The sequence below is a fragment of the Bufo bufo genome, chromosome 1, assembly GCF_905171765.1.
Source record: "Bufo bufo chromosome 1, aBufBuf1.1, whole genome shotgun sequence".
Classification (NCBI taxonomy): domain Eukaryota; kingdom Metazoa; phylum Chordata; class Amphibia; order Anura; family Bufonidae; genus Bufo; species Bufo bufo.
In genome coordinates this window covers 377,172,490-377,185,434 of record NC_053389.1, presented here as the reverse complement: position 1 = coordinate 377,185,434, position 12,945 = coordinate 377,172,490, and the positions used below count along the sequence as shown (strand labels likewise).

Sequence of the window (12,945 nt, the reverse complement as noted above, 5' to 3'; positions counted from 1 at the left end):
AAAGATATCAAATGCCCTCGGTGCAGTTGTCGAGCTTTCTCTAACAACACGGCATCACTTACAGATACACCCTCCAAAATAGCGTACACACTAGCGGCCAGGCAAACATTATTATTGTAATTGTTAAAGTCATACAAATGTTGTTTTTTGGTTTTTTTTAAACAAAACTTTATTATTTTATTTCGTCACAAAGGTAGATACATTATTGATCCATTGATACATTATTTTACCTTATGTATTACATGAAAAAGTCTGATTGCTTACATTTGACCGAATAATAGCATGCAACATAGAATACAACATCATACATAATACAGTTGCAAGAAAAAGTATGTGAACCCTTTGGAATGATATGGATTTCTGCACAAATTGATCATAAAATGTGATCTGATCTTCATCTAAGTCACAACAATAGACAATCACAGTCTGCTTAAACTAATAACACACAAAGAATTAAATGTTACCATGTTTTTATTGAACACACCATGTAAACATTCACAGTGTAGGTGGAAAAAGTATGTGAACCCCTAGATCAATGACATCTCCAAGAGCTAATTGGAGTGAGGTGTCAGCCAACTGGAGTCCAATCAATGAGATGAGATTGGAGGTGTTGGTTACAGCTGCCCTGCCCTATAAACAACGGTCGTGTGCATGAGGCCTTACTCTGTAAAGCGTTAGCGATGTTGTTCAAAAACTTACAGATGTTTTTGTGTTTTTAAAAGGATATCCACCGCCAATCATCTCTAGTCAATTCCTGCCTGTCATCTCTTTTTCAATCGCATCGAGATGGGCAATTAGTCTTGTATACTTGTCATGTGCAGCGTGTATTTGGCGCACACTAATTTTACTGGTTTGCTACACGTAACATTTTGTCATTGTAGCGTGCGAGAGAACTCAATACATTGTACGTATTTTCGTCCCAACATATGCAAGAATGAACAAGAGGTATATGTTGATATTGCGCATTGTGTTCCTGACACGGGCTTACTTGTTGTACGTCATAGTGTGTGTCTGGTGTCTCAAATGTAATGTCTTTTAAAATACTGTGTATTTGGTGTATCGGGTACGGTTGTTATGTCGCACAAATCTGTAATATAATTCATCACGCACGTTGGCTCACCACCCTGTGAGAATTTCAGAAATCGGTGATAACGATGCTAAGTGTTTGATCGTTGTTTCTCTTTACCAGACCAAATTTTGAAGCTCTCTTTTCTTTTGGCTAAAATTTAAAACAAACATTAGGAACTACGTAATAAGTATTTTAAACAGACTATGTATTACATTAAATTAGTGTGCCGCTTTATTGCAACTCACGCGCATTAGGACATTCGATAATAATCGCTATCACGGAATCTTCATTTCGCCAACAGTCGCGTGCGCTGCTCTGGCGCGTCTGCGGTTCAAGTATTTCTCACAACCCGTGCATCGTTCCCTGGTGTCTGAAAAACTGAAATTAGAAGGATAGGATCACTATTATAATCTATACATGTTTAAAGTTATAGACATTGTTATTTCAGAGGATGTCAGAGAGTCTTACCGGCCATCTTAGATTTCTTTGGTTGCACACTGAAAACATCAGCCGTGCCCATTTTTCTTTTCACTGTTGCAATTTTAAAAGCGTATTAGAAATATAGACAATGTTTAAAATAGACTACATCAACGACTCGGATTGTGCCTTATGTGCTTTGGACCGTTTGTGTTGCTGTTTTATCTCGTCTGACGCAGATGTTGTGAGATCGATAATGACCAACGGATCATTCTCCTTTAATCCACCAGAATTGTTGGTAACCGCAGCCATAGCGCTTAAATACACTGTATTTTCCATACACGTAATGCCGTTTGCTGGTCGTAGAATGTTACCAATGTGGGTTTCTATAATAAACATGTATGAAATGTAACAAACGATAATATAACAGCGCTATATAATAAAACATCATTAACATGATTACACTTAGCGTCCAGTCGAGATGTTGCGGTGCTGTAGTCCGATTTGTATGAAATGGCTGGTTGAGATGTTGGCTTACCGCCTGACGTGTCATCTGAAAAAATCTGCGGATGGATTCTGTGGGCAAAAATAAGGGCATGTTTTGGCTTCAGAAAGGGCACGTCGGAAGGGGATAACGCTTGACATAAGGGGCGTTGAATGGGCGGTATTTAGGCGTGGTTTGCGATGGGCGGTGTTTGGGTTGGACTAGGAGTGGTTGTGGGCGGAGTTATGGGCAGGAAAAGGGGCGTGTCGACCTGTCACTTTTAGTGCATTTTTTTTCTCCAATTTCACAAAAAAATCCAACTTCCCACCACATAACTTGCAATATATAATGGTGCCATTAGAAAGTACAACTTGTGTATGTAAAAATTTTAAAAAGTTTGGCTCCTAAAGGCAGGGAGTAAAAAAACAAAAGCACAAAAATGGAAAGTCCTTCGATCCTGAAGGTGTTAATGGTTGGACTGTTTCAGCCCTTAGTAACCTGACACTGTTCAATAATTTTGTGTAAATAGTGGCTTAACTTTTGAACTACCAATAAAGCTTGTAGTTGGTATTTTTATGTTTTTTTTTTTTTCATTGTGGTTTTGTGTATAAAAAGTAAAATTTTTCAATTTATAGTTCTTTATTCTTGAAATTTTCTAATTCATACGTATGTATGGGTATGGGTTCACTATTTTTTATTTTGTTCATACATAATACGTGTATGTACTGTATATTTGTGGGTAAATATGGTGCCCCCAGTAATGACATTAATCATTGGCAGAGCTAATCTGGGTCTGCTAAAACCCATCTACTTTGCCATGTCAGGGGAACATCATGTTATATGTGTCATTTTGCTGTCTGTTCAGTACATAGTGGTCATTGAGCATTATGTGTGATGGAAAAGAGAAGATAAGAGCATTCTCTGACATCTGGGGACGCACCCTGCCTCTACTAGATTGCAAGTGATTTAAAATAGGTTAATATAAAACGCAAATGGATAACCTACGATACATAATATACTCATTGCTGTTTTGTCCAGGTGCCTATAACAGGCTGCTGCCTTACATCCTCATGGGAAGCATGACAGTAATTATGGGAGTTCTTGTGTTGTTCTTCCCAGAAACTTATGGTAGACCGTTACCTGAAAATATGGACCAGACACCGAATGTAAAAGGGTAAATCATTTGTGTTATTGTCATTTAAAGGAATTTTGACTTTAAAAAATGTTGGATCAACGGTGAATTACAACTGATTAATAAAAACTTAAGTTGGACATGCACATTAAATTAATGTTGATCAAACCTGCTGATTTCAGTGGAACTGGCCCATCATCTAAAGTGTATGGGGAGCTTCTGACTCAGCAGTGGCAGATGTTGAGGAAGAGATGGATCAGGCATTTAGAGCTCAAAAAATCTAGTCTTTGTTCATAGCAAAAAAAGCCACATCTCCTCTCTATATTCAGAAAACATGCCAAAAATGCTTGTTTATTGGGGTCAGGAGAGAGAGCTGTTGGCCAACCGCTGTCCAATCTATAAGACCAGTCTAATGTATGGCAACTTGAAATAAAAACTGTATGTATTAGGGCTCATGCACACAAGGGTCCTTGCTTAGTGCCTACGTTGCAGACCACAAATCGTGGTCCACAATGCACAGGCAACAGCTGTGTGCAGTCCACTTGCAAATCCAGACCCATTGACTTGAATGGGTCCACGATCCACAACATACGGCCAAAGATAGAACATGTTCTATAGAGGCATGGATCAGAAGCCCACTGAAGAGCTTCGGCATCTGATCCATGTCTCTGCACCGCAAAAAGATAGGTGAAATCCTATCTTCAGTCGTATTTGGTGGATTTGGGCCCATTCAAGTCAATTGATCAGCATCCATGATTCAGAGTGCACACGGCCAGTGCCCTTATATTGCGGACTGGCCGTTTATGGTCACTGAGCAAGCACACTTGTGGGCATGAGCACTTATCAGTAGATTCTTACTTTGAGAATTAAATCAGTGGTTGCTGGATGGACATCTTCTACAGTTTTTCATCATCTTAGTTTTCAGTGGACTGTATTTTATTTTTTAGTATGGTACATAGTCTTTGTAACGGCCCGTTTCAGCAGACAAGGGGTTAAAATCCGTTTAGGCGATAAGCCCTTTTCTGGGAGACAGGCACAGCTACTGCAGGATACACCAAACTCCCGAACTGGATACAAAGTAGCACTCCAAACTGGAACCTCACGAATAGCTGCTAGCAGACGAACAGGAAAAGCATACAATCCTGGCAATCGGTCTTCTAACAGCATACAGTGAATCCCCCCAATAACGAGACAAGGCTCCGTGTTGAGGGTCAAACAGTGGTCTGACTGTACTTCACGTACAGCCTCTTTTATTCACAAACCACAAACATAGTACTGCCCACAGGGGTTTGAAATACAACCAATCAGTAATTTACAACACATACAATGTAAGTACAGCCCATCTGGTGTACACGCCTCTAGGGGACCAGAATGAAGACTGTGACATAGGACAGATAAACAGCACTTAGGACACACAGACACAACACATCCCCACAATGCATCATGGTTTCCTCCTCTCTGCCCTCGAGACACCCGAGGCGTAATCCAATTATCTCTCAAGACAAAGAGAAGTCACCAATACACATGTGAGGACAACAGAACAGACATCACCCTTTAAACACACAATGGGACAATGGCACAATAGAAACACACCCAGCATTTTCCTCCCAAGCTGACAAGTTACACTTATTATAAATTGTTACAACTTTGTGAGTTTACATTGGCCATACATATAACTAACATCAATTTAAACAGTATAACTTGGGGACAAACCTATCCAAAATTCACTTGAATCGGTTCAGGGGTTTAAAAGTTAGTATATGGCCCATAATCCAGGGGCAAGAGGCCAGCAGCCAGTCCTCTCCAAAACCCAGTGGCGAGGTTGGTTTCGCCACAGTCTTTCTAGGTCCCCCTCAAAGTAACTGACTTGATTTACTGTTCTTACTTAAGGCTACTTTCACACTAGCGGCAAGGAACTCCGGCAGGCTGTTACGGCGGGTGAACAGCCTGTCAGATCCGTGCTGCCGCTAGTGCACGCGTGCCCCCGGACTACCGCTTCGGCCTCATTGACTATAATGGGGGCGGGCCGGAGTTCCGGTGGCAGCACGGTAAACATGCCGAGAGGTGGCCGGAATAAAACTACGACATGCCTGCCGGAGTTCCTTGCCGCTAGTGTGAAACAAGCCTAAAATGGTCTGGGCTGGTAAATTAATTTCTAAAGCTGTTTGGGTACATTTAGATGAGTCACTTTGACCATGTGATCAAACCTTATCAGAAACTGTGTTGTCCAGGTTTTTTTTATTTGCACCCCAACCTGATCTTCTGGTCCCGTCTAACAACATGTGAGTATGGATTTCTCCATAGGTGATCCTGGCTGTAAATTTAAAAAAGTCCTGGACAACCCTTTTAAAACTGCATGCAGTTTTTAATATTTGGAACCAGGTTTCGATGCAAGTTTTCAGTATTTCACTTCTAAAATGCAATCAGAAACCACACCCAAATGTTTAAAGTTTCTTGATGCAATTTTTACTACACAGTCAAAAACAGCTGATGTAATTGTGCCCTGCATGTGCAGCGTGTCGCTGGGTTGTGCATGACTATGTGACCATATGGGAATAGTAGCAGTCCTCACGATTCTGACTCTCCTTGGGCTTATGGGAAGGACACATCGGTTCTTCCCTTCAGGGCACACTCTGGTTCGGGGTTTTCCTGCCTGATTACAGTTGAGGTGCCCTTGGTGCTGATGGTTTTATGGTGCAAGGCAGGGTCCCAGTTTATGACACCAACACTTTGTAGTATGCAGGAAGCAATGGCAGCAGAAAAGTTTTTTACTGAAAATTTAAAATGCAAACAGATCAGAACAGTTATTTTGCATGCAATGGACTGGCAGATGTTCTTTCCACCGATGTTACAGCTTTCACAGCTGCACAGGTAGTTAATAGGCCAAAGTGTCTCTATAGAGTAGTCTTTCTTACTCTACCCTTTTGTAGCTGACTTATACTTACAGTAAAGAGGTTGTCTCACTTCAGCAAATGGTCTTTATCATAAAGACAAAGGCACTTACTAATTGTGATTGTCCATATTGCCTCCTTTGCTGGCTTGATTTATTTTTCCATTACATTATACACTGCTTGTATTCAGGATTTATGACCACTCTGCAATCCAGGAGCGGTGGCCATGCTTGCACACTATAGAAAAAAGTAGCAGCCTATGTGCAGTCCCACGGTCCCGGCCACCAGAGAGGTTAGCACTTTTTCCTACAGTGTGCAAGCACACCCAACGCTGCTAGATTGCAGGGTGGTCGTAACCCCATGGAAACGGAAAATGTATAATATGATGGAAAAATTAATAAAGAAAGCAAAGGAAGCAATATGGACAAATACATTAGTGATTAGTACGTGCCTTGTATTAACTTTGTATACATGATCAAAGCTATTTTCTGAAGTGAGACAACCCCTTTAAGCATACAGGCATGAATGTATGTAATAATCCTTAAAAAGCAATGCAATCCAACCTACAGGCCAGTTCCACCTTACGGAAGACAAAAACTCAGATTTTTTGAACAGGTTGCGGTACTTACAGTACACGCTACTAAATTCACCTTGGGATGTGGAGATTTTCAGTCGCCCAAACTGTTATTTGTTAATGCCCAGGCACCATAGGCTACTCCTGAACATGGATGCTGTAGAGTCAATAGGTCCTTTTAGACAGGTTGTCTCTACTGGGCTTTCTTTACATCTCCTTCTCTACATCTGTCCTGCTTTTGTAGATGTTCTGGCCCAGGCTGGTTCATTAATCAGCAACAAGTGCTCCGCTTTCTACTGAGCCTAAGCTTAGGGTCCATAACACTATGTGCTCTCCACATCCGCATTTCCAGAGCGCGGCCCCAAACTTCCGGGCCGCGGCTCCACAAAAAAAATAGGAGGGGTGCCGGCCGGGTGTATTGCGGATGCGCAATACACTACGGACGTGTGAATGAACCCTTAGACTGACTAGTTCTCATAGACTCCTTCTAGAATGTTCCTCCTTCCCTATATAAAGAAGGTGAAATCAGCGGTGGCTGTGGATACGGCTTGTTAGTACCTTTTGCAATTACAAGCAATATACATTTTTAATTCTCTCTTTTGCACTTTGCAGTGTAGTGGTACTCTGGAGTGGGACACTGCATATGCGTGTATTAAGTCTAAGGGTACATTCACATTAGTGGCAGGGGACTCCGCAGGATGTTCCAGCGGGTGAACAGCCTGTCGGATCCGTCCTGCCACTAGTTTACGTGTGACCCCGGACTGCCGCTCCGTCCCCATTGACTATAATGGGGGGTGGAGTTCCGGCGGCGGCGGCACGGCAGCGCACGGCGAGAGGCAGCCGGACTAAAAGTGTGAAACTAGCCTAACAAAACTAAGGCCAGTCTTACACAAATGTATTATGGGCAAGTGTTTGGGCTACAACAAGTTTACTGGCCCAAACTCACAGGATCATAGATCACTGTCACCTGTCGTACGTTTATGTGAATCTAGGGCTTCGTTTCTAAGCTTTATGGAAGGAGACTTTCTTGATATATACTGTAGTAAACAAGTACTATAAGACGTTGCACTCTATGTGCCAAAGTAAGGAGCTACGGACAAACTGCGGTAGTCACTGGCACATGTATAGCTTCTGAAAACCTCTCCCCTGAGAAAAAGAGCTGTCTACTCTAAACATGGCAATGGCAATCAGCTGGCGATTTCTTGTAAATTGAAATTTATTAAATTTTCATAAAAAAAAAAAAAAGAATATAAGAAAAAATAAAACAAATTTTCAGAATATATAATTTCTGTTTTCAGTCATGCATACATACATACAATAAAATTGTTGCATGATACATCCAGCAAAAATGATAACATGAATGAGAATAATTATGCGAAATTTTAACAGTTCAACAACTGAAGCAACAAAAAATTTGAGAGATATGGATGGGGCAGTCTTCATGAGTAGAGTTAAGCGGACACCTGGATGTTCGGGTTCGACGAGTTCGGGACCCGAACTTGACCTCGAACCCGAACCCCATTGAAGTCAATGGGGGCCCGAACTTTTGAGCACTAAAATGGCTGTAAAAATGTCATGGAAAGGGCTAGAGGACTGCAAATGTCGTCAAAATGTGGTTAAGAGCATGGCAAGTGCTCTGCAAACAAATGTGGATAGGGAAATGACTTAAAATAACATAAAATACGTAAAAAATAATAATCTTGCTCTAGGAGGACTAGGTCCATATGGAGTAGGAGGTTGAGAAGGCGGTGGATATGGCGGTGTAGGTGGAAGTGGCGGTGGAGGAGGAGGTAGCCTACACTTCTTTTTGGTTTAAAATGTTTTTGTATTTTTTTAAATTAGGGTACACCCCAAAACATTGGGAAATATAACCTGTGATAACCCCCTCCAGTCATGCTAAACACACGTTCAGACAATACACTGGCTGCAGGGCAGGCCAGCACCTCCAAGGGGTAAAGGACAAGCTTAGGCCATGTGCCCAATTTGGAGACCCAGAAGTTGAAGGGGCTGACCCCTGTCAGTCAGTTCATGTAGGCTGTGCACACTTACTGGCCCACCACGTCCCCGTTCACGATCCAATTTGATTTCTGCTCTGTCAACTTTCGATGTTCTTTTATGTGCCTACCATGGTGATCACGGGTGGCGGGGAATCAGGGTTCCAGGCCAGAGAGGGAGCGTGAGAAAGACAGACCACGTCCAAGGGAGGATTCATTTTTTCAAATTTAAAATTATAGAGTTGAAATATGGGAGAAATTATTAAAGCGTAAAAGTGTGAAAACTTTTCAAAGTTTAAGCATTGAATGAAGGGATGTGGCACGTATTAATTACTGAATAATATATATAATTTTATTCCCTGTCACCTATGCATAGCAGGTGTTTATTCATGTCTAAAATTGTATAATGTCAACCCAAGAATGTAACAGAAAAATTATTGAAATTTATTAAGCTGTCAACTAGGTAGAGGAGGGGTATATTACACCCAGAAATTGGTGAATTTCACCCAAAAATGTAACTGACAAATATTTTTTTTTTAAAACATGTCTACTAGGTATAGCAGTGGTACATCACACCCAAAAATTGGTGAATTTCACCGGAAAATGTAACTGACAATTTTTTTTATTTTTTTTACCGGTCTACTATGTATAGCAGTGGTACTATACACACCAAAATTGGTGAATTTCACCCTAAAATGTAAATTACATTTTTATTTTTTATTTTTAACCGGCCTAATACCGTATTTTTCGCCCCATAAGACGCACTTTTTCCCCCCAAAAAATGGGGGGGAAATGTCCTACGTCTTATGGGGCGAATGCTGACATTTTTACATCGCAGGCTACGATGTATGAGCGAGTGGGGAGGGACTGGGAGGAGGAGCTGGGGGCTGGCAATTGCGGCGGGGCCGGTCCAGTGCTGCACTATACAAATATAAAATGTCTCATTCAATTAAAAGTGATTAAACATGCCCCCCCACTTTTAATATTACCGTACACCCTAACAGCTTCTGTAGAATGCAGGCAGGCCGTGCGGGCGGCAGCGTAACTCCCTGATGTCACGTGCCTGCGCCGCCTACTTTATGAATGAAGCAGGCGGCGCAGGCACGTGACGTCAGTGAGTGACGCGTCGGCCGCCCGGCCTGCCTGCCTGCGTTGTACAGAAGCTGTTAGGGTGTACGGTACTATTAGGAGTGAGGGGGCATGTTTAATCACTTTTAATTAAATGAGACATTTTATATTTGTATACTGCAGCACTGGAGCAGTGGGGGGGGGAATCTGTGGATGACAGTTTTATGGGGGACATCTGTGGAGGGTACTGTTAAGGAGTGGGGGGTCTGTGGATGGCACGGTTATGGGCTGTGGGGTCTGTGGATGGCACTGTTATGGGGTGGGGGGGTCTGTGGATGGCACATACAGTACAGACTAAAAGTTTGGACACACCTTCTCATTCAAAGAGTATTCTTTATTTTCATAACTATGAAGGCATCAAAACTATGAATTAACACATGTGGAGTTATATACATAACAAACAAGTGTGAAACAACTGAAAATATGTCATATTCTAGGTTCTTCAAAGTAGCCACCTTTTGCTTTGATTACTGCTTTGCACACTCTTGGCATTCTCTTCATGAGCTTCAAGAGGTAGTCCCCTGAAATGGTCTTCCAACAGTCTTGAAGGAGTTCCCAGAGATGCTTAGCACTTGTTGGCCCTTTTGTCTTCACTCTGCGGTCCAGCTCACCCCAAACCATCTCGATTGGGTTCAGGTCCGGTGACTGTGGAAGCCAGGTCATCTGGCGCAGCACCCCATCACTCTCCTTCATGGTCAAATAGCCCTTACTTTCAAAGTTTTCCCAATTTTTCTGCTGACTGACTAACCTTCATTTCTTAAAGTAATGATGGCACTCGTTTTTCTTTACTTAGCTGCTTTTTTCTTGCCATAATACAAACAGTCTATTCAGTAGGACTATCAGCTGTGTATCCACCTGACTTCACCTCAACGCAACTGATGGTCCCAACCCCATTTATAAGGCAAGAAATCCCACTTATTAAACCTGACAGGGCACACCTGTGAAGTGAAAACCATTTCAGGGGACTACCTCTTGAAGCTCATCAAGAGAATGCCAAGAGTGTGCAAAGCAGTAATCAAAGCAAAAGGTGGCTACTTTGAAGAACCTAGAATATGACATATTTTCAGTTGTTTCACACTTGTTTAGTATGTATATAATTCCACATGTGTTAATTCATAGTTTTGATGCCTTCAGTGTGAATCTACAATTTTCATAGTCATGAAAATAAAGAAAACTCTTTGAATGAGAAGGTGTGTCCAAACTTTTGGTCTGTACTGTATATAACAGTGCCATCCACAGATCCCCCATAACAGTGCCATCCACAGATCCCCATAACAGTGCCATCCACAGATCCCCCATAACAGTGCCATCCACAGATCCCCTATAACATAACAGTGCCATCCACAGATCCCCCATAACAGTGCCATCCACAGATCCCCCATAACAGTGTCATCCACAGATCCCCCATAACAGTGTCATCCACAGATCCCCCATAACAGTGCCATCCACAGATCCCCCATAACAGTGCCATCCACAAATCCCCCATAACAGTGCCATCCACAGATCCCCCATAACAGTGCCATCCACAGATCCCCCATAAGTGTCAGCCACAGATCCTCCCCTGTAACAGTATCCTTCACAGATCCCCCCCATAACAGTGTCCGTCACAGATCCCCCCCATAACAGTGTCCATCACAGATCCCCCATAACAGTGCATCATCCACAGATCCCCCATAACAGTGCGTCATCCACAGATCCCCCATAAGTGCGTCATACACAGATCCCCCCATAAGTGCGTCATCCACAGATCCCCCATAACAGTGCCATCCACAGATCCCCAGTAATAGTGCCATCCACAGATCCCCCCATAACAGTGTCCTTCACAGATCCCCCATAATAGTGCCATCCACAGATCCCCAGTAATAGTGCCATCCACAGACCACCATTAGTTCCAAACCCACCAAAAGCACACCTTTTGGTAAAAAATATTTTTTTCTTATTTTCGTCCCCAAAAATCTAGGTGCGTCTTATAGGGCGAAAAATACGGTAGGTATAGCAGTGGTACTATACACCTAAAAATTCGTGAATTTCACCCGAAAATATTAATGACAAAGTAGTGAAATGATATAAAATAAAATATGTAACCAGCCTACTAGGTATAGCAGTGGTACTATACACCCAAAAGTTGGTGAATTTCACCCGAAAATGTTAGACAAAGTAGTGAAATGATATAAAATAAAATACGTACAAATAAAAAAAAAAATTATTTATGAGGTGGACAGGCGGCTGCGCTTGTCTGTGATGATGCCCCCTGCCGTGCTAAACACACGTTCAGATAATACACTGGCTGCAGGGCAGGCCAGCACCTCCAAGGCGTAAAGGGCAAGCTCAGGCCATGTGCCCAATTTGGAGACCCAGAAGTTGAAGGGGGCAGACCCGTCAATTAGTACGTGTAGGCGTATGCACACATACTGCTCCACCATGTTGGTGAAATGCCTTCTGCTAAGACATTCCATATCAGCTGGTGGTGCTGGTTGTTGTGGCGTGCTGACAAAGCTTTTCCACATTTTGGCCATGCTAACCCTGCCTTCTGAGGTGCTGGCGGTGCCCCAGTTGCGTTGGCAACCTCGTCCTCTGCCTTCGCCTTGTGCTTCCACTGTGCCACCGCTGTCAGGTGGGAATGCCACCAGCAGTGCGTCTACCAGCGTGCGCTTGTACTCGTGCATCTTACGATCACGCTCCAGTGAGGGAATTAAGGACGGTACGTTGTCCTTGTAACAGGGATCCAGCAGCGTGGCCACCCAGTAATCGGCACAAGTTAGAATGTGGGCAACTCGGCGGTCGTTGCGGAGACACTGCAGCATGTAATCGCTCATGTGTGCCAGGCTACCCAGAGGCAACGAAAAGCTGTCCTCTGTAGGAGGTGTATCGTCTGTGTCCTCTGTATCCCCCCATCCACGCACTAGTGATGGCCATGAGCTGGTCTGGGTGTCATCCTGCTGTGAACATGGTTCCTCCTCCTCCTCATCCTCCACCTCCTCATCCTCCAGAACTGTGCCCTGGCTGGACAATTGTGTACCTTGGGTTTGTGGGTGCAGGAACCCACCCTCGGAGCCACTTGACTGGCCGGAAACCCTACGAAATGATCCCTCTTCCTCCTTCTCCTCCTTTGCCACATCCTCTTCCATCATCGCCAGGAGCGTTTTTTCAAGGAGGCATATAAGTGGGATTGTAATGCTGAGAACAGCATTATTGGCACTGGCCATGTTGGTGGAGTACTCGAAACAGCGCAACAAGGAACACAGGTCTCGCATGG

The 12,945-nt window shown here is 43.1% G+C and overlaps 1 protein-coding gene across 1 annotated transcript in view; it reads left to right on the top strand.

Annotated features, from left to right (window-relative positions):
- The window catches only part of LOC120977268 (solute carrier family 22 member 5-like), a 402,654-nt gene that overhangs the window by 373,514 nt on the left and 16,195 nt on the right, over nt 1-12,945 (top strand). Inside the window, exon 9 of the mRNA XM_040405119.1 lies at nt 3,009-3,144. Coding sequence (XP_040261053.1) covers nt 3,009-3,144 — 136 coding nt within the window. The remainder of the gene's footprint in view (nt 1-3,008; nt 3,145-12,945) is intronic.